Genomic DNA, 26,276 nt, shown 5'->3' with positions numbered 1-26,276 from the left:
AAATAAATTGCTAGTCTTCTCTGGCATCAAGGGATTTCATAGTGAGATATTAATGAGAGAGATGCTCAACTTGATCATTAGGGGTGGGAAGAAAGAGGCCTGAGCCACTTCTTGTTAATTCTTATCATTTTTCATTGTTAGTGAACAAGTAGGTACCAGATGCTCGGCTTCAGGCCAAAACTAGACCTATAAAAAGATAAGCAGGTTCCAGGCAGGATAGTTTCTTTGGAGACTTCTGATCTCATAATAGTCATGCCTTAGGAAATTAATTTTTTTCATCAAAGAGGTTGTTCGTGTGATTGACCATTTGACTGTAATTCTCTTACATCTGTTATAGAAGCATTTCTGCTCTCTAGATAAGGAACTGAGGTCAGCTGGGGAAAGAAGAGCTCACTCAGTCAATGTGGACAGGCAGTTATTCTTGTGATCAGCTAGGATTCCGTACCCTGGGCTCCAGCTCTGCCTTGACCTCGACTAACTGTCGGGCTCTGGACAAGTCACCTAACCTATCGTAGTTCTCACCTGTGTGCAACAATGCAGTCAAATCTCATAATCCCTAAAGTCAACTACAGCTCTAAAGTCATTGCTGATTCCCAGTTTTCAAATTTGAATACAGTGTATAGACCTATATTAAATATAATTAAATTCCTGATAATTCAGAATGCATTTTGAAGCACTGCATACTTCAGAATCATTACTATGAATAGCCTAACAAAGTTCTGGTAAGTATGAGTTTCCTACTAATGGAATCCTCATTAGATTAGCTCTTACAAGTGTTTTACACAAATATAAAATCCTAATGGTAATGAAAAATGTTACCCTCATTCTAATAAAACAAAACATAATGCCTTGATTTGTCAGGAGAGAAAGAGGTGTAGCTTCCTGATACTGGGCTGATTTGCTCACGTGCGACATTCTGACAGTTGTCACCCAGTCCCGACTCCTCACTGATGTGAAACACAGGTCACCAGTGGGTGTTGACAGCACTTTCAGACTGCTCTGAGGGGCCCTAGGCAGGCATCTTCAGTGTGTTCTATGTGGATTTTTAATCTAGCCAATTAATTTAAAAGCCACTGTTATGGCTGTGTCTCGATGTCCCTCAAAGCCTCATGTGGTCACAGGTGGGGCTTTGTGAGGTGGCTGGGTCTAGAGTGTGTGACACTGGGATTGTTCATGGTGCAGTGCTAGGTTGAAGAGCACTAGGATTAAGGGTGTGAATGCTGCTCGCCCTACGTAGTCTGGATAAGACAGAAGGCACAGGAAGAGCTGTGGTCGTCCCTTGCTTGCTTTTGCTGCCATGAACTCTTTCTCCTCTGCAATGCTCCCCTGCCCTGGAGCCACCCAACTATGGACTGAAACCCCCACAAACTGTGAGCTAAGTAAATCTGTCCTCCTTTAACTTTGGATGTTGGGATTTTGTCTCAGCAACAAGACAAGTAACTAAGCCAACAAGTTAATAGTAAATAATAAATACAGTTAACTTCCTCAGTGAGATTGTGATAACTGACATTTATATTGTTTGAATATGAATTTTACAGTTCTTCCTTCATTCCAATCTTCCTTCTCAAGTATTGAATGGTTACTTACTATACCAGACTCTGTAACTGCAAGATTTAAAACTATATATCTAACAAAAATCTCTACCCTCAAGGAGGGTCACAATCTACCCAGGCAAAGATGATTTGATTATTATAAAGTGATATGATGATTTAAAGATAGAGATAAAGGGTATTAGGGGAGAATTTACTTACCTTGGCTTGTTCTCTCTCTCTCTCTCTATTTGTTTGAAATGACCACTCAATATTAAATTCCAAAGAAAATCTCTGAATCATTCTTAAGCATTTTTGAAGCACTAGCTTACATACAACTAACATCATTTTTACTAATTTTTCAAAGCAGATACGAAGTTTTAGAAGCAGCAAATAAACATATGAAAAAATGCTCAACATCACTGGTCATTTGAGAGACGCAAATGAAAACAATGCTGAGATTCCACCTCACCCCAGAAAGAATGGCTACTATCAAGAAATCAACCAATAACAAATGCTGGCGGGGGTGTGGGGAGAAAGGAACCCTTCTCCACTGTTGGTGGGAGTGCAGACTGGTGCAACCACTGTGGAAATGAGTATGGAGATACCTCAAAGAACTAGGGCTAGAGGTCCCATTTGACCCAGCCATTCCCCTGCTGGGTATCTTCCCAAAAGAATCAAAAGAATCATACCACAGAGATATATGTGCACCCATGTTTATAGTGGCACAGTTTGTAATAGCTAAAGCTTGGAAACAACCCAAATGCCCATCAACTGGTGACTGGATAAAGAAGATGTGTTTTTTATAAAATGGAGTACTATTCAGCCATAAAGAATGATAAACTAGAGACATTTATAGCTAAATGGATGCACCTTGAGGCGATACTCTTAAGTGAAATAAATAGAACACACATGTAAATACTGAATTGTTTCTCTGGTGTGAGAAAATGAAAGTGTAAATGAGGGTTAAAATGTATAATAGATAATGTGAAACAGGAAGAAAAGGTTCAAAGGGGAAGGGGAACTAGGAAGGGGGTGGGAGAAAGGAAAGAAGGGAAAGAAAAAAACTGAGAAAAGGAAAAAAGGAACAAATCTTTTGTAAATATGTAGGGGTGGAGGGGTGGAAGGGAAGGAAGGGGAATGGGGAAACAAGAACCAAGATATATCACGTACAGGTACAAAATCCCAGTGATGAATGTAATCATAATGTACACCTAAAATGTACCAACAAATTTAATGCATAAAAAGAGATTTTTTAAAATGCCTATGCTTTTGTCATTGCTATTAGTAGGAGAAATTGAAAGCAACAACTATATTTAATAGCCATTTTAGATCCATGGTCATCTGGTGTAGGAGAAAATGGAAAGAGGAGATAGTTTCATGCATTCTCACTAGAAGTATACGTGGTATGATAAAAATAAGATCCATATTTAATTTAAAAATTTAGTACAGGAAAAGATACATTGCCATTAATCCCTCTCAAAATATTCTCCTTCACCTCAAACATACTTATCCCATCTTTCTTTACATTCCCTGAAGCAGTTCTGGAAGTCTTCTCTCATGAATGACTTTTTAGCTGTGCTATCCTGGCTGCTTTGATGTCTTGAACAGATTCAAAACATTAATGGCAATTTCTGTCAAACAAAAACATTCCAGTGGGTCCTCATCCACCTTACTCACTGGACCTGGTACCACGTGAATTTGGACTCATCCCAAAAGTCTAAATGACCACAAAAGGCAAACACTGTGATTCAACTCAGGACACTGAGACAGCAATGACAGGGCAGCTAAAGACACTTAGGAAAGGGTTCCAGAGCTGCTTCCAAAAGTGACAAGAATGATGGGCAAAGTGTGTTGGAAGGGAGGCGAGGATTTTGATGGAGAACAATAGTAATGTGCCTTTTATTGTAAAGATTAAAAAAAAATTTTAAGATCATACTTCTTTAGCATGACCTGTCTGGAAGGCAATATGGGAAGATTTGCCAAAAGTTTAAAAATGTACGTACTTGGATGCAGCAAACTTATCCTAAGAAAATAACTGAGGGCAAAAGCAAAGATTTGGGTCTCAGCGCATACACGTTTAGGACTGTTAGCTCTTGGTGAGTTACCCCTTTCGTCATTATGGAATGTCCTGTTCTATTTTCGAGCACTATGGGTAAATTAATATGCTGACAGTTGAGGGATGCAAATACACAAAACACCTTTTATAAGAAGCAGCAATCTAGAAAAGTATATTCTTTCACTTACTATTGAAACAGCTGCTTGGATTCTGCTTGAGGCTGTGCAGATTCATGTTAGAGATAACGTTTTGTATAAATGGCTTCTATTATAATGGCCTGAGACATATGACTTCTAATTAGGTCTGAAACAAACAAGAATAAACCTTACACACTATTCACAATCATATTAGGGTTTACTGACATGTAAATTATTTCTGTGAAATCCATATGATTTGTTATACAATCCCATTGGATAAATATTATACCTTTCCCATGGTTTTGTGCTTTGTCTTAATATTATTTTTGAGCACCCCTTTGAGTTTATACTATAGCACTTAAAAATCATCTCTACTGTACTGTATAACTAGGAAGAATGCCTAACACAAGTAGAGAAACTGAGGTACACTGCTGTCTTTAGACCAAAGTCTCTGGATGTTCTGGTGAGAATCAATAGAGCTCAAGGTTGTGCTGACACCTTGCGTCTAAATGCACTTGAGAGAAATTTTACAGAGTTAAAAGCATTCAAGTAGGAGACCTAATACCCTCCTACCCTTCTACAGCTTTGATTTTTTTGCGGGGTGGGGGATGATATTCAATTCCCATTTTACTGTCCATTTGCTTCCATACTCTGTGCTACTGTCTGGTCTTGCAATACCGAAGAATGTTCATATTCCAGGTGATGTGGTCACATTACAGACATAGATCTCTTTAAAATATGTCACTTTTCCTCTCTCCTTAACTCTAACTATTTAGGAACTAACTATTTCAAATGTTTACCTGTTGGTTAGAAGCTTACTGAAAGTAGGAACCACATCTTTGCTGTAATTCTGCACAAAATTTAGCAAAGTTTCACATGTAGGTAGTTACTTTCATTAAAATGACTCAGAAAACTGATGTATACTAAGCCCTTACCATATGCCAGCCATTGTTCAATGTGCATTTTGTAAACTTTATCACCGTGTAAATGAGACTCACAAATGTGGAGCTGACATCTGTAGGTCAGAGCCACCAGTTCACCAGGCACCAGAACTTGCCTGTCCTTTGGCCATATTTTGAGCTAGTCTAGAAGGGACAAAGGCTCCGAACTGATTGCTGAAGTCTGTGATATTACTAAGCTCTGGCTAGGAGTTCCTGTACTGATCTATTTCGGTTAGTATAACGGACAGTGGGACAGCCTTCTCTGTAAGGAAAGAAGTTGACTGAGCTCACAGTTCTGGGTGTTCAAAGGCACAGCAGCCTAGCTCCGGTAAAGGCCTCGAGGAAGATGACGGCACAGTGGCAAGGGCGCATGTAGGAGGAGGAGATCCGATGTCTTCCCAGCTAGGTAGCCACAGCAAAACTGGGGTCCCTCAGTTCCTCCTGGGGGCGCTCTCAGTTGACTCCAGCTGGACATCAGTCTCACCACCTCTTCACTTTCCCTCACTAAGAACTAAGTCTCCAACACACACATAGACCTCTGGAGGACGCCTTCCAGCCATACCCAAAAGATAGGAATTCCTTTCTCTAAATATTCTGGAGGATCCTTAAGAGTAATTGCCTACGTGTACCTGCAACTCAGTCTTGGCTTCTGCTTATCTGTGCAGATGGAGAATCCTAGTGTCTTTCTGGAAGCTCTGCTTTATACCCAACTCACCTGATGCTCTCCAAGGTCACCGCTGTTGGCAGAATTCTGCACAGCCCATCAGTGTCCATTGTCCGTCACCGAAGTGTCAGCACAGGTTGGTTCCAAGTCACTTGAGCATCCATGGTCCACAAGAGGAGCCATACAGTGCTCTGTGTTTTGTCATTCTGAGACAGTTTCCTGTAACAAAGTCACTTGTACTTTCACGGTTATATCTTTAATGGCACAGCTGTTTCTAGTGATGAATACACAGGCATACTTTCCCCAACATGAGATCGAGTTCCAAGGACAATGGGGCCGGGGTGAATTCCCAGTGGCCCTTCCACTAGACCTCAGCTGATGGTGTGGAGCATGGCTTGTGGGTTAAACAACGTTCTGTTAGTCACGTGCAGGGAACAGGGCCCTCTCCTGGTTGTAGAACTCTCAAAAGAACTGAAGATAGAAACTATGCCAGGCTTCCAGATCAACTCTCAAAGCCACTACACCTGACTGCCGACAGCCAGCCCACGTGGCCGCCAAGGAGGCGTAGGAGCAAGAACCTTCCGAGCCACACCTGCAGACTCTGGGATCACTGTGCTTGAGGGGGAGGGGCGAAAAAGAATTGAGATGTGTTCTGTGCACGTGCCAACTCCCCACGACGAATATAGTCATTGTGTACTGCAAATATGTAGTAATAAAAAAATTAGAAAAAAAGGAGGAACCTGCCAAATGGCGATGCTGCCTGTACTGGTATATGCTATGGTCTGAATTTTGTATTCCCCAAAATGTATATGTTGAAATTGAATTTGCAATGTGATAGTACTAGAAGACCTTTGGAAAGTGATTCAGTGGAGCCCTCATGCCCTTATGAAAGTGACCTAGAGGCTAGCTGGTCCTCTGCCTGTGAGGCTGCAGCAAGAAGGTGCTGTCCCAAGGAAGTGGCCCTCACCAGCGTCTCCTGCCCCTTGATTTTGGACTTCTCAGTCTCCAGAATGGTGAAAAATAGATTTCTGTGAAAAATAAGTCTGTTACTCAGTCTGAAGTATTTTGCTACAGCAACCTGTTTTGGCTTGTGTCTAGATGTCCCCCGCAAAGCCTCATGTGCTCATAGGTGAGGCTTTGGGAGGTGACTGGATCTAGCGACACTGGTCCACCCCAGGTGTGGGTGGCACCAACTAATAGGCGGTATGGAATAAAAGGGAAAGGGAGGCTTGCTGCTGGCTGCATCCTGCCTGCCTTGCCGTGGACTCTTTCTCTTCTACCATGCCCCTTTGCCATGCTGCCTGCATTGGAATCATTGACTATGGACTGAAACCTCTACAAACTGTGAACTAAAATAAACCTTTCTTTCTTCCCAGCATCAGTGAGTATTACACATTCTATCCCAGCACTGAGAAAATAAGACAGATTTTGGTACCAGAAAAGTGGGATCGTTGCTGTGACGCTACCTGGTCATGCGGTTCAGAAGCTTTTGGAACTGGTTTGTGGGAAGAGTTTAGAAAAGTGTGGAGATGCCAGATGGAGAAGCAGCCTAGGGATGCTGTAGGCAGAGCTGGATAGGAGATTCTGGTCAGAGCTCAGAAGACTAGAATGCTGATAAAAAAAGGGAAGGAAGAAGATCAGGCTCAGGAGATTTCAGCTGGGAACAAGGACTCCATTGGCACTTGGGCTCCAGGTGGAGCATAACATCTTGCTCATATCCTGAGACTTTGAGGAAGCCTAAGATTAAGAGCAGTGCACTAATTAACCTGGCTGAGGAAGGTTCAAGGCAGTCTAATCTTGAGGCCCTGGCTCGAGTACTGTTGGGGGCTTTTAGCCAGCTTTACCTTGAGAATCAAGAGCAAACAGCCCAGCAGCATGATTTAAAAGGTTTTGAGTTTGACCAGAAAGGAAGTTCTGGTAAAGTAACCACCTACAGCAGAGGAGAACTTGGTTGCTGAAAAAGAACAATAGAAAAGGTTGCCTGAGGGCATCACAAGAACCAGCAGGACTTAATTTGCAGCCTCACAATTTGCTTTGAGAAGAGAACCCCAGGGAACCACGTCCCAGAACACAGCACCCTAGAGAGTTTTTTCTCTGGATTACGTTCAGAGTGCTCAGCCATCCGGGTACCGGACCCCTACAGCCCAGAGAGAAGAAAGCCTGGCTATGGCTCCAGCTGGTGGCAGACTTGGCATCACCCACCTGGTGCTGGCTTTAGGTGCATGCAGAATGAGAGCGGGGGCGGGGTCAGGAAGGCCTCTACCCAGATTTGAGAAGAAGACCTGGGAGGCCGCAGTGTGCCCCCCGGAGGGCAGTGTGTGAAGCGTGAGTGTGAAGCCCAAGGTGCATGGAGACCTCAGCAGGTGGAAGAAGCCACGAACGTGGATCGTTTGAAAAAAGCTGCAAGGATGGAGCAGAACTGGCCCAAGAGAGAAGCCATGAGGGCCACAACCACCAGCAGTGCCATGGGGTGGTCACCCAAGCCCTTTGGGTTCACACCTTCCACAGATTGTACTGGGCGCTGGACAGGGAGCTACAGATTTAATGTTTGCCCTGCTGGATATTTTTACTTGCTTTGGTCCCACTGTTTTCTATTCCGCTATCACTGCCTTTTGGAGAGGGAATGTTTACCTGGTACCTTTGTATGCTGGTGATGTTTAACTTTGCATTCTCACAAGGGCGCCAAGGTAAGCGATGGCTTTAAATCTCAGAGAAGACTTGGACTCGGACTTCTCAGCGATGCTGAAACCGTTAGGGCTCTGACACCTCTTAGAGACGGACTATGTACATCTTGGACGGAGAGCACGTGAGTCTTTGGGGGCCGGGTGGAACGCTGCGGTGTTTCTATGTGGATGTCCCCCGGAAAGCCTCATGCATGCATGGGCTTTGGGGATGTGATTGGATCACAGAGATGTGATACTCATCATCTTGTTTGAAACAAATATGTCCAATGAATAGTTAAATTACTGAAGTAAATTTAAGCACTATTCAAGATGTAATAAACATAGATCTAAATATATATTAAGCATTAAAGCTAGGCAACATTTTTAGGCCTCCGGAGGCTACACACTCATTCAAAGCTGAGGACGCGATGCGAGCAGATTCTGCACCTTAAGTTCTTAGGTGAGGTGAGCGTTTAGGCCTAAGTTCAGGCTCCTTCGGGAGCAGCACAAGCAGCACCTTCAGAGAAAAGGACCAGCAAGGGGGATGTTAGTCAGAGTTTTGTCTCTGTGACAGAAGACTTGAGGAATTAAACTTACACGGAGGAAGCCTGAGGCAGGTCCCGAAGTGGCCAGCAGCGAGTGCCAGCGGCTCAGCTTCCCGGGAGGGTCAGAGTCCGGAAGGAGCAGCGCGGAGAGGCGTGGGGCGCGGGGCTTCCGGAGCGGAAGAGGGAGCCCGGCTTTAAGAGGCCAGACCTGGAAGCAGGTTGGCCGCGGAGCGGAGGCCGGCCAGCCCCAGCCGGTCGGCGTTTTCCTCGGGGCCGCTGGAGAGCTGACCGGGGCCAAGGGTCTTCAGCGGGCGGACCTGCGAGGAGAGCGCGGGACTCGGCGTCCGGGGCCCGCAGCCCCCGTGGCCCCAGCACGGGCGGGAGCCAGCGGCCAGGACGCGCTGCAGGGAAGGCGGCCGAGCCTGGCTCCCAGGGCGCCCCGGCTGCTGCCCTCTGGGGGCCGCGGGGCAGGCGCAGGCCGGCAGCTCCCACGGGCGCCCACTCGGCTGGGCCCGCAGACGGGGCCTCGGGTGGGCAGAGGCGCCCTGGGTCCCGGCTCCAGCTCCGCGCCTTACCCTGCGCCGAGCGAATGGCCGCACGTCCACAACTAGGAAACGTTTTCATTCTTTATTTGACTGTGTTCTTCCTACTTTACTTTTTAAATTCGTTTGCTCTTTGCTGTTTTCCTCCTTCTGTACCCGCCCCACGTTTACTGCAGTAGTTTGCCCTTTCTTCTTTTATGAGCATGCCTGGGTGCGAGTCTTCTCTTCCTCTTTGCCTTTTTCTTCCAGGATAGTTATGGAGGCAAGGGAATTCTCCTTTGTCTCTGCATAACCTTCCTACTTTTACGCACGCCTCTTCACCTCACTCCTTTTACCGGTGTCTTTTTTTTTTTTTTGGTACCGGGAATCAAACTTGGGTTCTTGCGCTTGCGCGGCAGGCAGCGGAACCACTGAGCTAAATCCCTGGCCCTTTCCTGTGTCTTATTCATTCTCAAGTTTTATTTTTTTTCCGACCCCTTTTTCATTTGTCCCCCCTTTTTCTCTAATATTTACTTCAGTCATAGAATCTTTTCCATCCCCATTTCCCAGTATCCGTTTTGTCCCCAGTCTCCCCTGTTCCCTGTTCCCCCTCTAAGTAAATAACACACCCTCGCCATCATGGGCATCGGTGGCAGGCGCTCCTCCTAGTTCCTTCTTCCCATACCAAAGAGCAGAGAACTTAAACATTTCTTTAAGGGTGAAAAATAAACTTTTTTTTTTTTCTCTTCTCTTCCCCCATCTGGGATTACCTGGTCCCCAACCCCCTGGGCTTTAGATAATGATTCTGTAAGATTACGTACGGCTGAATTGTTTTTCACCATTAGAGACAGAGCTGTTGCATTCAGTGCACACTAACATGGTTGAAGACTTGGGTTATGATGCATACACAAATAACCGTAGATTCCTTCTCCAGGCTAAAAGGAGACCCCAGTAGGGACTCATGATAAGTTATTGCTCCGCTAGACCTGTTAGACCTCACCGAAATGGATCAGCCTGTTACTACTGTAGCTGATTCCATTGCTCAGGAATAATCGCGACTTATTGGACAATTTCATGCCAGTGAACCTGTCTGCCGAATCCACATCACACCCAGGGAGAGGGGCAGCAAGAGCTCCTAACCCCCGAGCTCGCTCGGACTGCATCAGACTCTACGGATGCCCGCAGCCTGGCAGAAGGAGGTCCCGTGTGGGAGGTGGCCTCGGGACTGCGGTGGAGGGGTCAGGGGAGTTACGGGGCGAGCACTCAGGCTCCGGCAGAGACCCTATTGAGAATCATGTGTGCAGCGTCTCATTAGAGAGTTGAAGCTGTGCTCCCATCAGACACGTTCTGGGTCTAAGTCTTTGTATGTTTCTTGATTTATTTAGTAATGTGGGGTTATGTTATGTTAGGTTCTTTAGGGTTTCCTGTGTTTATTAGGGTGTTACTTTCTGTATTTGTTCTTCCATTGGCTCTGGTTTAATAGGTGTCTAGGTTCTGTCTCTCGTCTCAGCTCCCTGTCTCGTTTCCTCACCTCAAACCCCAAGACAATCTTATTGTCATACTCCTTTATTCTTTTTCCAAACAGGTGCACTCCTCCTCCCGACTTCTGAATTCCCCATACTTCGCCCCTCACAGGCACTCCTGTCTTCTCCTGTATTACTCCTCGATCCTCCCCATCCTCAGCCTTTGGCTCTGCCGCGCCTCACCTCGCTCACTGTCCTCCCTAGCAGCTCTGGCAGCCACACAGCCTCCCTCAGTCATTAAGCAAACCCCCTTTCTCCCACATCTTGTCCTTGTCCTCACAAAATATCTTCTGAAAACTCAGTGCTGACCTTTCAGCTCAACTAAACCTATGCCCATGAATCAGACCCCACACAAACCTTTCCTTCTCATCCACCACTATTCCCCACTTCAGAGCTCCCCTCAGTGCCTAACACTCTCATCCAGCCACCTCCCATTCTCCCCACCTCACTGCAGAGCAACCACAGACAATAAACTGACATCGTGTGCACAGAGAACAGACTGAGGGGAGGGAATGTAACTGCAAGGACTATCATGTAGAAGTGCTGAAGACTGAAGCTGTGGGTGCTGTTATAACCAGAAGTAACTCTTTTGGCAAACCATAGGGACAGAGTCAAAATCAGTTAAAGTAAATAACAGAAGGAGCAAATACTGGACATACAAAGCTGAAAATTATTCACGGGGAGGCAGCATCCTACGAAAAATCTCCATGTAAGCCACAACTCGCTCACTTCTCTAGTCCCCCATGTGCAGTGACACCCCAAAGGAGGGGAAAAAGAGGGGCCATATATAATTTTTAAAAAGGTATATACACATAGTCTGCCAAAAAGAAATGTATACATCAGGAAAAGAAAAATTTGTATAAATATTTTAATACTGAATTTATTGAGACATCGTGAGATTAATGCGTTACCTTTGTCCTCTACAATGACAAGAGGTGCTCACAGTGGTGGCCATGGGCTTCCAGACAGTTATTAGTACAGCAAATTGCAACCTGCTGAAATATATATACAGTTTTGGTGCTCTCTCTCTATGGATACAGATATCTAGATCTAGATATAGATATACATATGTATGTGAGAACGAGAAATCAAAGAAATAGAAAAACTCCAAACACCCCCAACTCTCCCAAGGCAGAGCAAAGGGTCACAAAGGGAGAAGAAAACAAACATCAGGTAGCAGAAATTTATGAAAAGTTCATAGACGAGATGAAGAAAATAGATGAGTTCAAAGAGGAAACGAACCAAAGGTTCACAGCAATTTCACTCAATATGCCCATACTGAATATCAGGGAAATAGGTAAAAAACTGAATGAGCTAATCAAAACAGTTCATAGTTTGAATGACAGTTTCAACAAGGATATGGAATCCTTGAGAAGATGTCAGACAGAAATAGCTGAAGTACAAAACTTTATAGAATACCTACAATGCAGAAATGACCAATGTGGAGACAATGTCTGATATTGAGGACAAAATAGTGAATTACGATAAAGAGCTCAAAGAAGACAAAAATAAAATCAGAGGACAAGAGAAGACTATCCAGCAGCTACTAGATGACAACAAGAAGACCAATCTAAGGCTAATCAGAGTTAGAGGAAAACTAGAAGATAGCACAGATGGATTCACTGACATGCTTACAGAAATCATGGAAGAAAAATTTCCAAATGTAAGAAAATTATTTAAAACACAAGTAAGTGACACTTATAGAACACCAAACAAATATGATGAAAAAAGAAGCCCACCAATGCATATACTTATTAAATGACCAGATATCCCGCAAACAAACAAAACTGAATTCTAAAAGCAGCCAGGGTTAAACAAAATAATTCACATATAAAGGTAAACCAATTAGAATCATGGCAGACTTCTCAACACAAGTCCTTAAGGCCAGAAAAGTTTAGAGTGAAGTATTTCAAGCCCTAAGAGCAAATAACTTCCAACCCAGATTAACTTACCAGCAAAGCTATCCTTCAAAACAGATGGAGAAATAAAGTATTTCCATGAAAAAGACCAGCTCAGAAGAAATATGAGTGCTAAACTAGCTCTAGAGAAAATACTCAAGAATATTCTCCATAGAAACAATGAATTGGACACAGATAAAAACACAGAGGAAACTAGTGAGGTCCTTGATAAACAGTATCAAATAACATCAGAAAAAGAAAACCAAATGGTACACCAACAGACAAAGAAGGCAATGATGCTAAGTAACCAAGACATCTCAGTAATATCTCTCAGTATTAACGGCTTCATTCTCCAATCAAAAGACACAGACTGGCAGACTGGATCAAAACAGAATCCAACAATCTGTTGCCTTCAAGAAACTCATCTAATACAAAAAGAGATTCATTGACTAAAAATTAAAGAATAGAAAACAACATCTCACGTACCAGCACCCCAAACACAAACCTACCGAATGGGAATAAATTTTTGCCAGCTACTCCTTAGGCTGAGCATTAATACCTAGCATTTACAAAGAACTCAAAAAAATTAAAGCACCTGAAGTGAATGTGTGGTGGGCTAACTGGTCACCTTATGAAAACTGGGAAGAAGGGGGCACCACGGGTCCCCATGACCCCTTCAAGAGCACGCCCCATGAACTTTCTCCCACCAGGCCACCTCCTAAAGCACTTAGTGGCACCCCAAGCTGCGGACCTGGCCTTTAGCACACGGGCTTTTGCCAGACGTTTAAGATGCAAACCACAAGGGGATTCTGTAAAGTGAGGGGGAACTGAGGCACGGATCCAGTCAAGAGCTGCCCAGCTGGTCCCAGAGGTAACCTGAAGTGATCCTTGGAAGGCTCTAGGAGGCCTCTGTGAGGCTGAGGCCTGGAATTTTTAAAATTTGCAGTGAATTTTATTTTGAGGAAAGACATGTTAGGACGACCTCATAGTCAAATCGTAGATGGCCTGTGCACTCACCCCTGGCTTGGAATGGGACATATTCCTTTTCTCTGCTGTCCATCCAACTGCTCTGTGTGCAGAAAAATGTTTTTCTATCTCCCTAACCCCAGGGTATTCCTAAGCACCTGATGTTTGAAGACCACTAATAAAATACCTGGGAAGACAGAGCCTTTCTCCTCTTTCTATACCTGACCTCCCCAAGTCTTACAGACATTTCACTCTTGCTGTCAATGGCAACATCAAAATTGAGGAGAGATTCCGAAATACACTTATTTGGAACAAAATGTGTTTGTAGCAGCAATGAGAAGACAATGACCATCCAGTAAGGTGTCTTGAGAAATACAGACCAAAGCCCCTTGGATCACCCAGATGATCTTTCTTTTCTCCACCTCAGAGCCCTAGGTACATCTCTGTACTTTCTAGTGTACTTGGCACTTTCAAAGTTAGTGTTTCACTTTCAAGCCACGAACTCCCATCTGACATCTTGTAAAACAGCCCCGTGAGTTATATATTATTTCACCCAAAGGTTTCTACAGAATCTATATCCTTCACTTAATATTAATATTGCTGTATTCAGAGCTCCAATCAATCCAATCTGGCAGGCATTTTATTCCAAAACTATCATGTGGAGCAATTTCCCCTTCAAGACATTTCACTATATTGCTGTCAAAGAGAGACATATTTAGAACAAAATCGAAATCAAGAGAAGATCAGAAATAACTTCATTGGGAACAAAGTGTGTTTATAGTGAGAATGGAAGACAGTGACAACCATTCACTCCTGGATTCAAGAAATACAGATTAAAAATTTTTTAATAATGTAAGTAACCAAATCCACTTTTGCCTTTTAAGATTTTCTGTAGACTACTGATGATGTGTGTGTGTTAAAGAGAATTCTTATGTTGAAAATGTTCTGAATGACCACAGAGAGTCTACCAAATATCAAGGCCAAGAGAAGACTGTACAACCAACTGCAAGGAGGTTAATGCTGACAGCGAGACAGAGCTGTCATTTCTAGGCTGCTTCCTGTCCTGTAAGTGGGAGACATTCTCTTAAAAGCCAAACTGTTTTCCATAGCTATTATCTCTGAACCTTCCTATGGTAATATTCTCAAGTCTGATACTCAGAGGGATTTGCTTTCTTCCTTATGCAGTTCGGGCACAGCCTACTAACAGATGGGGACTGCTTGGTCACAGAGCACAGCCTGGCTGCAGGCTGTCATTCAGCTACATTTACTTGTTGTGGAAGTGTACAGAGTTTTCTGTTAATATCTATTTAAAAACATAAACCTGTAACTACTGCTGGCATGACTTAAAACATTATACCTACACAGCAAGTATGTAAAGAAAAACACTCTAGTAAAAGCTTTTAATTTTTCATTAATACAAGGTATGATAAAAAACACAGTCAACGTTTAAATTTTTGTTTTGTTTTTTTTTTGGTACCTGGGATCGAACTCTGGACCTTGTGTTTGCATGGCAGGTGCCAGAACCACTGAGCTAAATCCTGGCCCCTGTCAATGTTTAAATTTAAAGCAATTATTACAGTAAAAGACACATTCTCATTAGTCCCCTTCAAGGTACCTCCTTGCTTAGGGCACACTCATCCTATCATTCTTTCTGAAGCAGCTCTGGAAGTTCTTTCTCTTTTTTGTCCTTTAAAATATCTTTATTCTTTAAAAATTTTTATTGGTGTATGCTTGCAGTACATGTTACAGACAGTCATCATGGGGAACTGGTACATACACAGATTGCATCCCAAGGCTTTTTACTTCCTCTCCTTCAGACTGCTATTTTCAGGGAGCTATGATTGAGATATAAAAGAGAATACAGTAAAGGTTTCCAAATGCTTAGTTTTTTAACAATATTTTGAACAAAGCAATAATCTTTGCAAATACTGTTTGATCCTATATGTAATGCTAATTACCATCTCTTTAAATAGATTATTTACATGTGTAATGAATGCATTGTCTGCCTTGACTATCAATTACAATGGCTAGAGCACCACTATCAAGAAGAAAATTGAATTTTTCTGGCAAGGGTTAGGCTAATTTCTTCAGCTCCCCAACATCTGCCAACAATTTTATGAAAATATTATGAAATCTCGGTACTGATAATTATTACCATACTTGATTGCTCTTTCCCACTAACATATTTCTATGAAAAATCTAGACTTGTGGATAAGATATACATCAAAATTATAGGTTACAGCTAGGAATATCTGTCCTTCAATAGGAATGTGGCAGACTGCCTTAAGACAGCATCACCTTTACCATACCTCCTGCATTTCCTCTCCCTGTACTGAGGCAGATCTCTGTGGCTGTGTTCATGACAGAAGCTGGAAGAAGTGACACTGTGTGACTGATGGGCCTGGGGTGCATGGATGCCACAGCTCTGCCTTATTCTGCAAGGAGACTTGCCCTGGGAACCCAGGCACTGTGCTGTGAGGAAGCCAACCAGGAGAGGCCAGTGTAGGAGCCCTAATGACCCCACTGACAGCTTGACAGGTGACTGGGCTTCAACCCTGACCCCAGAGTCACATCCAGCCTATGAGACAGTCCGGCTGCTGGTGCAGGGACCAGAGATGAGCTCTTTGTTAAGTCTTCAGAAAGTCTTCAGACAGTGTTTCACAGAGCCTTTCAAATAGATGGAAATCCCTCTAAGGATCTGAAGGCAGACCCCCTGTTAAAGAGGGCACTTAGACATCTTGGGGATGCTGTCCCATGGGGAAGGCCTGTCTTGAGGCAATTTGTGAATGTGGTTTTTGTCTAATAGTGTAGACTGGAAATTAATTTGAAAAATCTCAGTTTTTTTTTTAATGGGTACATTTTATTGGTACATTTTAGGTATATGATTCATTTACATTTATCATTGGGTGTCTGTACCTGTACATGATGTATCTTGGTTCTTATTTTTTTCCCCATTACCTGTGTGCCCTTCACCCCCTCTGCCCTTCCTTATTTACATAGATTTCATTTCCATTTTTTTTTCTTTTCTCATAGTTTTTCCTTTCCCTCTTTTCCTTTCCCCTTCCCCTCCCTTCACTCCTTCGCTTTGGAACTTTTTTCCTATTTCAAATTATCAATTATTGATTTTAATCATTTTAACCCTTGTTTATACTATCAGTTTCTCACACTAGAGAAACTATTCAGTATTTACACGTGTGTCCTATTTATTTCACTTAGGAGTATGGCCTCAATATGCATCCATTTAGCTATAAATGACTCTAGTTTCCTGTTCTTTATGGCTGAGTAGTACTCTATTTTATTAAAAAACCATATCTTCTTTATCCAGTCTCCAGTTGATGGGCACTTGGGCTATTTCCAAGCTTTAGCTATTACAAACTGTGCTGCTATGAACATGGGTGCACATATATCACTGTGGTATGATTCTTTTAATTCTTTTGGGAAGGTAACCAGCAGGGGAATAGCTGGGTCATATGGGACTTCCAGTCCTAGTTCTTTGAGGTATCTCCATACCGACTTCCACAGTGGTTGCACCAGTCTGCACTCCCACCAACAATGGAGAAGTGTTCCTCTTTCCCCACAGCCCCTCCAGCATTTGTTATTGGTTGATTTCTTGATAGCAGCCATTCTTTGTGGAGTGAGGTGGAATCTCAGTGTTGTGTTCTTCTGCATCTCTAGGATGACCAGTGATGTTGAACATTTTTTCGTATATTTATTTGCTGGTTTTACTTTTTTGTCTGAGAAATGTCTGTTCATTTCAGATGCCCATTTTTGAATTGAGTCTTTGAATTTGGAGGTCTGATTTTTTTCAATTCTTTATATATTCTAGATAGTAGACCTTTGTCTGAGGTACAGTTGCTAAAATTTTTTTCCCCACATTGTAGGTTGTCTGTTAGCTCTGTTGGTGGTTTCTCTTGCAGTGCAGAAGCTTTTTAATAAGATGAGATCCCAGTTGCTGATTCTTTCTGCTAGTTCCCATGCTGCTGAGGTTTTGTTCATAAAGTCTTTTCCTATGCCCATATCTTCAAGAGTTCTACCTTATCTTCCAGCAAGTTTAGTGTTTCTGTTTTAATATTTAGATTTTTAATCCACTTTGAACTTAGTTTAGGCATGGTGATAAGTATGGGTCTGGTTTTAATCTCTGACAGGTTGAGATCCAGTTTTTCCAACACCATTTATTAAACAAGCTATCTTTCCTCCCATGATGGTGGTTGGCTCCTTTGTCAAATATGAGGTGGCTGAGCATGTCTGGAGTTGTTTTGGGATCTTCTAATCTATTCCACTGATCCTCAGGTCTGTTCCTTTGCCAGTACCATGCTGATTTTATCACAGTAGCTTTGCAGTATAGTTTCAAGTTGGGGATTGTGATACCCCCAGCCATGTCTCTGTTGCTTAGAATTGCTTTAGCTATTCTAGGTCTCCTCTGGTTCCAAATGAATTTTTGGATTGTTTTCTCTAGTTGTTTGAAGTATATTGTTGGAATTTCAATTGGCATTGCATTGAATCTATATAGTAGTTTTGGAAGTATGGCCATTTTCACTATATTGGTTCTTCCTACCCAGCAACAAGGGATGTCTTTCCATTTTCTTGTATCCTCTTCTATCTCTTTTTTCAGAGTGCTGTAGTTTTCAGTGTAGAGGTCTTTTGCTTCCTTTGTTAGACCGATTCCTAGATATTTCAGTTTTTTGGATGCTACTGTAAACGGAATTGTTTCCCTAATTTCTCTCTCAGTGAGTCTGTTATTTGTGTACAAGAAGGCTATTGTTTTTTGAGTGTTGACCTTGTATCCAGCTACTCTACTGAATCTGTCACCTAAGTCTAGAAGTCTTCTGGCGGAGTTTTTTGGGTCTTCTATGTAAAGTATCATATCATCAGCAAATAATGACAGTTTAACTTCTTCTTTTCCTATCTTTATTCCTTTTATTTCTTTCTCTTTTCTAATTGCTGTGGCTAATGTTTCCAGAACTATATTGAACAAACAGGAGTGGTGATAGTGGGCATCCTTGTCTTGTTCCTGATTTTAGTGTGAAAGCTTTCAGTTTTTGACCATTTAGTATGATGTTGGCTGTTGGTTTTTCATAGATAGCCTTAATCAGGTTAAGATAAAGACCTTCTATTCAAATTTTCTGTAGGGTTTTTATCATGAATGGGTGCTGGATTTTGTCGAATGCTTTCTCTGCATCTATTGAGATGATCATATGGTTTTTGTCCTTGACTGTTAATATGGTGTATTACATTTATTGATTTACGAATGTTGAACCATCCTTGCATCCCCAGGATAAATCCGACTTGGTCAGGGTGTATGATCTTCTTGATGACCCTCTGTATTCTGTTTGCCAGTATCTTGTTGAGGATTTTTGCATCTATGTTCATTATGGACATTGGCCTGTAGTTCTTTTTGGGTTGGGTGTTTCCCTCGTTTTGGAATCAAAGTAACACTTGCTTCCAGGAATGAATTTGGAAGTATTGCTTCCCTTTCAATTTCCTTGATAAGTTTAAAGAGTAATGGCATTAGTTCTTCTTTAAATGTCTTGTAAAATTCAGCAGTGAAGCCATCCAGACCTGGGCTTTACTTTGTTGGTAAATTTTTAATTACATTTTCAATTTCACTCATTGTAATTGGGGTGTTTAGAATTTCTATATCTTCTTCATTTAACTTTGGGAATTCATATGTATCTAGGAATCTGCTCATTTCTTCTGTGTTTTCCATTTTATTGGAGTAGAGGTTCTCGAAGTAGGTATTGATGATCCTCTGGATTTCTGTTGGATCTGTTGTGACTTCACCTTTTTCATTCTTAATTGCATGTATTTGTGCCTTTTCTTTCCTTTTATTGATAAGATTGTCTAAAGGTTTATCGATTTTATTTATTCTTTCAAAAAACCAACTCCTTGATTCATTGATTTTTTGTATTGTTCTCTTAGTCTCCATTGCATTCATTTCTGCTCTGATTTTATAATTTCCTCTCTTGTAAGAGCTTTGGGTTCGTTATGCTCTTGTTTTTCTAGGAGCTTGAGGTTCTGCATTAGGTTATTTACCTGAGTTTTCTCTGTTTTCCTAATATGAGCATTTACTGTTATGAATTTCCCACTTAGAACTGCTTTCATTGTGTCCCACAGATTCCTGTATGTTGTACTGGCATTTTCATTTACTTGTAGAAACTGTTTAATTTCTTCTTTAATTACTTCTGTGACCCACTGGTTGTTCAAGAGGGTGTTATTCAGTTTCCATGTGTTTGTTGGGGTTTTGTGGTTTCTTATGTTACTGATCTCCAATTTTATTGCACTATGGTCTGATAATATACAGGGGGTAACTTCAATTCTTTTACAGTTACTTAGACATGTCCTATGAGCTAGCATGTGATCTATTCTGGAGAATGACCTGTGTGTAGCCAAAAAGAATGTATATTCTGATTTTGTGGGGTGGAACACTCTGTAAACATCTATTAAGTCCATTTGTTCAATAGCTTGGTTCAGTTCTAGAATTTCCTTGTTAACTTTTTGTCTAGATGATCTGTCCATTTTTGATAGTGGGGTATCCAGTTCCCCCACTACAATTGTGTTAGTGTTTATTTGGTTTTTCATGTCCATTAATATTTGTTTTGTATAGTTGGGGGCATTCATATTTGGTGCATATATATTTAGGATTGTCATCTCTGCCTCTTGGATTGTTCCCTTCACAAGGATGTAGTGACCATCTTTGTCTCTCTTAATTAGTTTTGGTTTGAAATCTACTTTATCTGCAAATAAGATTGATACCCCTGCTTTCTTTTGGGTTCCTGTGGTGTGGAGAACTGTTTTCCATCCTTTTACTTTCAGTCTATGAGTTTATTTTTGAGTTAGGTGTCTTTCTTGTATACAGTATATTGTTGTATTTTCCTTTTTAATCCATTCTGCCAGTATATTTCTTTTGATTGGTGAACTGAGGCCATTAACATTGAGGGTTATAATTGATAGATATTGATTTATCCTTGTCATGCTCTTTTACTTTCGTTGGCTCTTTTATTTCTTATTTTTTCCCCCTTTCCCATTAGTGTCTTACCTTGCCTGGTGGCTCCCCTCTGTTGGGCCTAATGGAGTTGTGGCCTTCATTGCCTTTTTCTAGGATATTGTTTAGAATTGCTTGTAGTGCTGGTTTGGTGTTCATGAAATTTCTCAGGTGTTCTTTGTTGTGGAAGTATCTAATTTCCCCATCGATTTTGAAAGATAATTTTGTAGGATACAACAGTCTAGGTTGGAATTTATTTTCTTTTAGGGCTTGAAATACTTCACTCCAGGCTCTCCTTGATTTGAGGGTTTGTGTTGACAACTCTGTTGTGATTCTGATGGGCTTTCCTTTGTAGGTGATTTGTTTCTTTTCTCTAACTGCTTGTAGGATTTTGTTTTTGTGTTGGGTTTCTGGGATCTTGACTATTATATGTCTAGATGTAGATTTTTTTTGATCATGGCTAGTTGGAGTTCTATATGCCTCACTTATCTGTATGTCCAATTCTCTACCTCTGTCTGGGAAGTTTTCCACTATTACTTCTGTGAACAGTTTTTTTTATGTCAATTGTGGTTTCTCCTGTTTTTTCATGGACTTCTATCAGTCTTATGTTATTCTTCTTTGCATCGTCTAGCAGTTGTTGGATTGATTTCTCATGGTCCCTTACAATTTTTAAGAAATCTCTGTTTTCATGGTCTCTAACAGCAGTTCTGTCTTCTATATCTGATATTCTATTTTCAGATTCCCTTAATTGGCTGTGGATACTTTCAATGGAGTTTTTGATCTCCTGAATATCTGTTTGAATCTGTTTCGTGGATTCCATTTCTTTCTTATGTTGGGCGATCATGGTTTCCATTTCTTTCTTATGCTGGGTATTCATGGCTTCCAGCATGTTTCTGAGCTCATCTATTTTTTTTATCTGTCTCTGTTCTAGATCCTCTAATCATGTCTTTCACTCTGCTCACCATCTCTGTAGATATCTGTGAGATTATTTCTGCTTTGAATTTTTCTAGCGCCTCATTCATTTGTTTTGTTACTTCCTGCGCTATCAGTTCAGGATATCCAGGTGGTTGGTTATGGGACTTTTCCATCTCATTTCCCCCAGGATTTACCCTTGGTGGGTGGAAGTCTGAGTTTGTGCCTTGCTTAAATGTCTTCCCATTTTTGTTTTTGGTACTACCTTTGGTTTAACTCCTGGGTTGATAGTTTGAAATTGCTTATTGTAGGTATCTTTGTTGCTTGTAATTAGAACCCTTGTGGAATGATTGCTTCTCAGAGGTGTCTTCCAGATATAGGTGGTCTTTAAGTTTTGAGTCTCTAATGACTCTAAGGCTATCTCATTTTCCTGATACTAGGAAGGTTCATTGACTAGATCAATAACAACACCTTAGCCCAAGTGATACAATCAGCAACACCACTGCATCAAGTGCATCTTCAAAAATGACATTTTGTGTTAGTTAATAATCTATCACCTTTAGCTGTGTGAATTAAATCAAGATCAAGCACCAACCCAACATACAGTGAATAAACTCTTCAATATAACAACTTTACCCTTTGGGGTGCGGAGTTAGAAGGGGTTGAGGAGGGAGGGACAGATGGGAAGAAGGACAGGGGAAGGTTAGCAGTGTGACCAGAGGACACAGGTGAGAAGGAAAAAGAGAATAATAGTAAAATAAAGAAGAACTCTGAATGAGGACCAAAACAGGGACAAAAAGGGAAGATGAACAATGTGGGAGAGCAAGAGAGTGAGTGTAAAACAGAAAGGAAAGAGAAAAGAAAGAAGAAAAGAAAGAAAAAAGGAGAGAAAAACAAATATTTGCAAAGAGTAGGAAAAAAATTAAAGATAAGAGGAGCAAAAGAAAAGAAAAGAGAAAAAAAACAAACTAATAATACTAATTTTGGGAATAAAAAAAAACAATGAAGATGTAAGGCCTCTTTCAGGGTGTGTCTCTACTGTCACAACAGACAACATGGGCAGCAGTGTGCAGATATAAGTCAATGAATCTCAGCAAGCCAGTCACAGACCCATGAGATTCAGGCAGATTTCTGTCTGCAAGTCCCAAGTTGAGCACCCTGTCCTCCTGTAGGGTTGAACTCTTCAGAGTTGTATTGCAGGTTCCAGCTGCCCTTCCCCTGAAGATAGACCCAGTCCTGATGGGAGGTGAAGATGACTCCAACTTACCCAGTACCGTGGTGTGGTGGTCTGGTGTCCTCTGCGTCTTTGTAGTGTGGAACCAGGTGGCTGTACAGAGGCCAGAGGAGTGTGTGTGGGGGTATCCAGTGGATTGCTGCCGGGGCACGGGCTGATTTGGCGTGTTCCACGCAACTTGCGACCTCAGTAGGGCGTCCGCATACCTGCCTGTCTGCAGTGGGCTGATTCAAAAAATCTCACAGTTTTAAAAAATTATATTGGTTGGACTGAAAGGATCACACAGCACAATATGAAAAGAGTCATGGAAGCCCCAAACTTCTACAGGTAGAAAGCAGTCTGATAAAGCTGCTCAAGTGTGAAGACTGGCCACATTTTACCACCGGAAGGAAATTCAGAGGGGGCTCTGGGTCACCAGGGCTTGCCACGGTCACCGCTGCCACCCCACTTGGCCACTGTGTGGAGGCAGTGTCATGTAACTTGTCCCTCTAGATCCCAGCTCTTCAGAATTCTACTCTAGCAGCTTCAACCACACTTAGGCCTAATAGACAGGAGACCCTGGGTGGCGTGTTAATGCCTCAGTAGTCACAGATGCAGGGCTCTCAGAAGAGGCGTTTACTTTGTGTCAGGAGAGATGTGAAATCTTGTGGCCAAGAGGCACCGTAACACGCCCCGTCCCTGTGCCTTCACAGTGGGATGCTGACCCACCTGTGGGTGGGGGGATTCTATTCCTCTGCACCTGGGCAGGGCTGGGTCCTGTGACTGTGATGGCCAGAGGAGTACGGTGAGAGTGATGCTCTCTGACCTCTGAGGACAGGTTATTAAAATACCACACACCACTGCCTGCTCCCTCAGCATGCTTTTTTGGGGGGCCCAGCTTCCAGGCTTGAGAAAACCAAGCGGCCACATGTAAAGACCCAAGATAAGGTCCACCTGACCAGTGATGCTGTGAGGAAAACTGAGGAGCTGTCTGGCCATGGTATGCACCAACCACAGAACCATGAGCAAAGTAAGGGGTTGTCTGTCAGTCTTCTAAAGCCAGTTAGTATGTAGTAGTTTGTGACGTAGCAACAGAAAAGTAGGAAAAGAGAATGGAAAATAAACTACGGCATGACACATACAATAGGATATGATTTAGCCACAAAAAGGGACACAGTACTGATAAATGCAGCAATGCAGATGAATCTCAAAGATCTTATGCTTAGCAAAAGCAACTGGAAACGGAGGACACATTTCCATTTCTTTCAGGTTGTAGAACAAACATTTGGGTACAACTCCTAGAAAGGCCACAGGCAGCACCGTGGTAGGGAGAGTGTCTCTGCCGTGACAGTACGTGTGACAAAGGTGCCTCCACCTGTCAAGCTCTACAGATGACATCTGTGCACTTCAATACATGTAAAATTAACTCGAAGACTTAAAACATAGGGCTGTGGAGGTAGATCAGTGGTAGAGCACTTGGCTAGCAAAGAATCTGATCTCCAGCACAGCAAAATAAAGAAAATTTATTAAAAATAAAAATTAGGTGGGACTGGGTTGTGTGTAAACATATAGATTATACAAGAACAACAGAATATCAATGAACTACTACATCTGGATGAGCACTACACAAAAGTTCATTATTCTGTTTACTTTTTAATTCCCATAACAAAAAGTTAAAAATGAAAAAGTACTGATTTTTGTAAAAAAGAGTTAACTGTAAAGCAGTGAGATACTTACATGACTGTTAGTCAGGCTCTGAAAAATGATATTCTTCCAGGGTGTTTTGAATAAGGAAGTATTATTTAAATAGATAAATAACATACCAGGCATCAGGACTACCAAAGTATAACACTCACTGCAATGTGTAAATAAGTTTTTAAAATCAGTTTTATTTTATATTTCTATTTATATTTTAATCAGCTCATAAATTTTTCATTCCTTACCTAGTAGTTACTGTCCATTCATCTAACATTAGTGGAACATCAAGTGGTAGAAACTAAACCCAAAAATGAAAACACAAAACAAGACCAAAAATAAGAAAGAAAAGAGAGAGAGAGAGAGAAAGAAAGAAAAGAAAGAAAGAAAGAAAGACAGACAGACAAATTCCTAGCAATAATGGAATTGGCAGAGAATAACAGCAACCAACTATAACATTAATTATGGTGTTCTTGGGCCGGGATTTAGCTCAGTGGTTCTGCCGCCTGCCCCGCAAGCGCAAGGACTGGAGTTCGATCCCCAGTACCAAAAAAAAAAAAAAAAAAATTATAGTGTTCTTTACAGTGTAGAGAGAATTTTTAGGTATCAATTTATTTGACATGTCTGTATTATTTCGGTGCTGGGAATTGAACCCCGGGCCTTGTGCTTGCTAGGCAAGCAATCTACACTGACCTACAACCTCAACTCCTGTGAATTATTTTAGAATAGTCTTATTTAATAAGCGGTAGAAGTGTTGGCTATCTATAACACTATCTTCCCATTGAGCTTAATATTCTCTAAATAAGTTTTAAATGTTCATCTATGTTGCACGTATTGGTTAAATTACATTTCATGGGCATATAACAAATCTTATGTATTTAGACTCCCAACTAATTTCAACTTTGATGAAACCGAAACTCGTATTATTGGGGGGGTCCACATAGGCGCCCCAAACAAATGGAAGCAGCTCTTCCTTCTGAGAAGCCCACCGCCCCTTAGCCACAGTAGCATCCTCTATCCATCCAACCACCCAAGCCAGCGACCGCCGCCCGGGACTTCTCCCTCTGTCTAATCCTCCACACCCAGCCAGCCAATCACTGGGTCTGCTCAGCCCTCTCAGCGTCTCCTTGTCTGCTACCCGAGGGGCGGCCCTCCACGTCCCCGCTCGATGGGGACACCCCATGGGTCCCGCTTCAGCTCCCAGCCGCTGCAAGAATGTTCTCAGTAAGGACACCCATCCCATTACTGCCCAGCCTGTCTTCGGGAATCCTTCACAACCTTTTGATGAATGTGTGACTCTCAGCAGGGAAAACAACGCCTTCTATGCACCGTTCTTTGCCGACTGCTACAGCCCCCGAGCCCCCCCCCCCCCCCCCCCGCCTTGCCGTGTAGCCCATGATACGTGGCTGGGACGCTCACAGGGATGTGGCTGCCTCAGGACTGCAAACACTGCCCCTTCCACCAAGTTCCCCGGAAAATGCGGAACAAAGAGGAAACTCCTCTTCCCAGGCCGCACTCGAGTGTCCGAGCCTGCTGGGTCCCTTGTACCTGGCCCCCCAGCAAAGAATCCAGCCCACCGCCCCTGCGAGCCCTCGGCTTCTCTCGCTCGCCCTGAAGCCTGAAGCGGTAATGGTGTTTTGTCTCATTTTGCTTCGGTTTCTCCCTGTTCTAGGCTACACGCTTCACTTGGGAAAGAATCATTCTTATATTTGTATTCCTGAGCCGAACACAGTTCTCAACATGTAGCAGATGTTTAAAAATCATTTGTATTCTTTTTTTTTTTTTGGTACCGGGGATCAAACTCAGGACCTTGAGCTTGCGCAGCAGGCGGCAGAACCACTGAGCTATAAATCCCCGGCCCTTAAAAATCATTCGTTAAATGAATCAAAGCCCAAACAAAAATGGTTTTAATATTCTGCTTGCAAAAAAGAGGCCAATAAGAAAAAAACTGATATCATAAAATTGATAGCAAAGAAACGAATATAAAATTGATAGCATAAATTCAGATTATAAATGGTTAAAGTCCTC

The 26,276-nt window shown here is 42.2% G+C and overlaps 1 protein-coding gene across 1 annotated transcript in view; it reads right to left on the bottom strand.

Moving 5' to 3' along the window:
- Sertad4 (SERTA domain containing 4) overlaps positions 1–25,581 on the bottom strand; it is a 64,016-nt gene extending 38,435 nt beyond the window's left edge. The window contains 2 exon segments of the mRNA XM_087194216.1: positions 3,777–3,891; positions 5,382–25,581. Coding sequence (XP_087050342.1) covers positions 3,777–3,822 — 46 coding nt within the window. The 5' untranslated portion in view covers positions 3,823–3,891; positions 5,382–25,581.
- Positions 25,582–26,276: the final 695 nt, after the last annotated feature.

Source organism: Heterocephalus glaber, unplaced genomic scaffold (genome assembly GCF_053883595.1).
Source record: "Heterocephalus glaber isolate CG9 unplaced genomic scaffold, H.glaber_assembly_v1.0 deba00001600, whole genome shotgun sequence".
Taxonomy (NCBI): Eukaryota; Metazoa; Chordata; class Mammalia; order Rodentia; family Bathyergidae; genus Heterocephalus; species Heterocephalus glaber.
The sequence above is the reverse complement of the archived record's forward strand: the minus strand, read 5'-3'. Positions and strand labels throughout refer to the sequence as shown.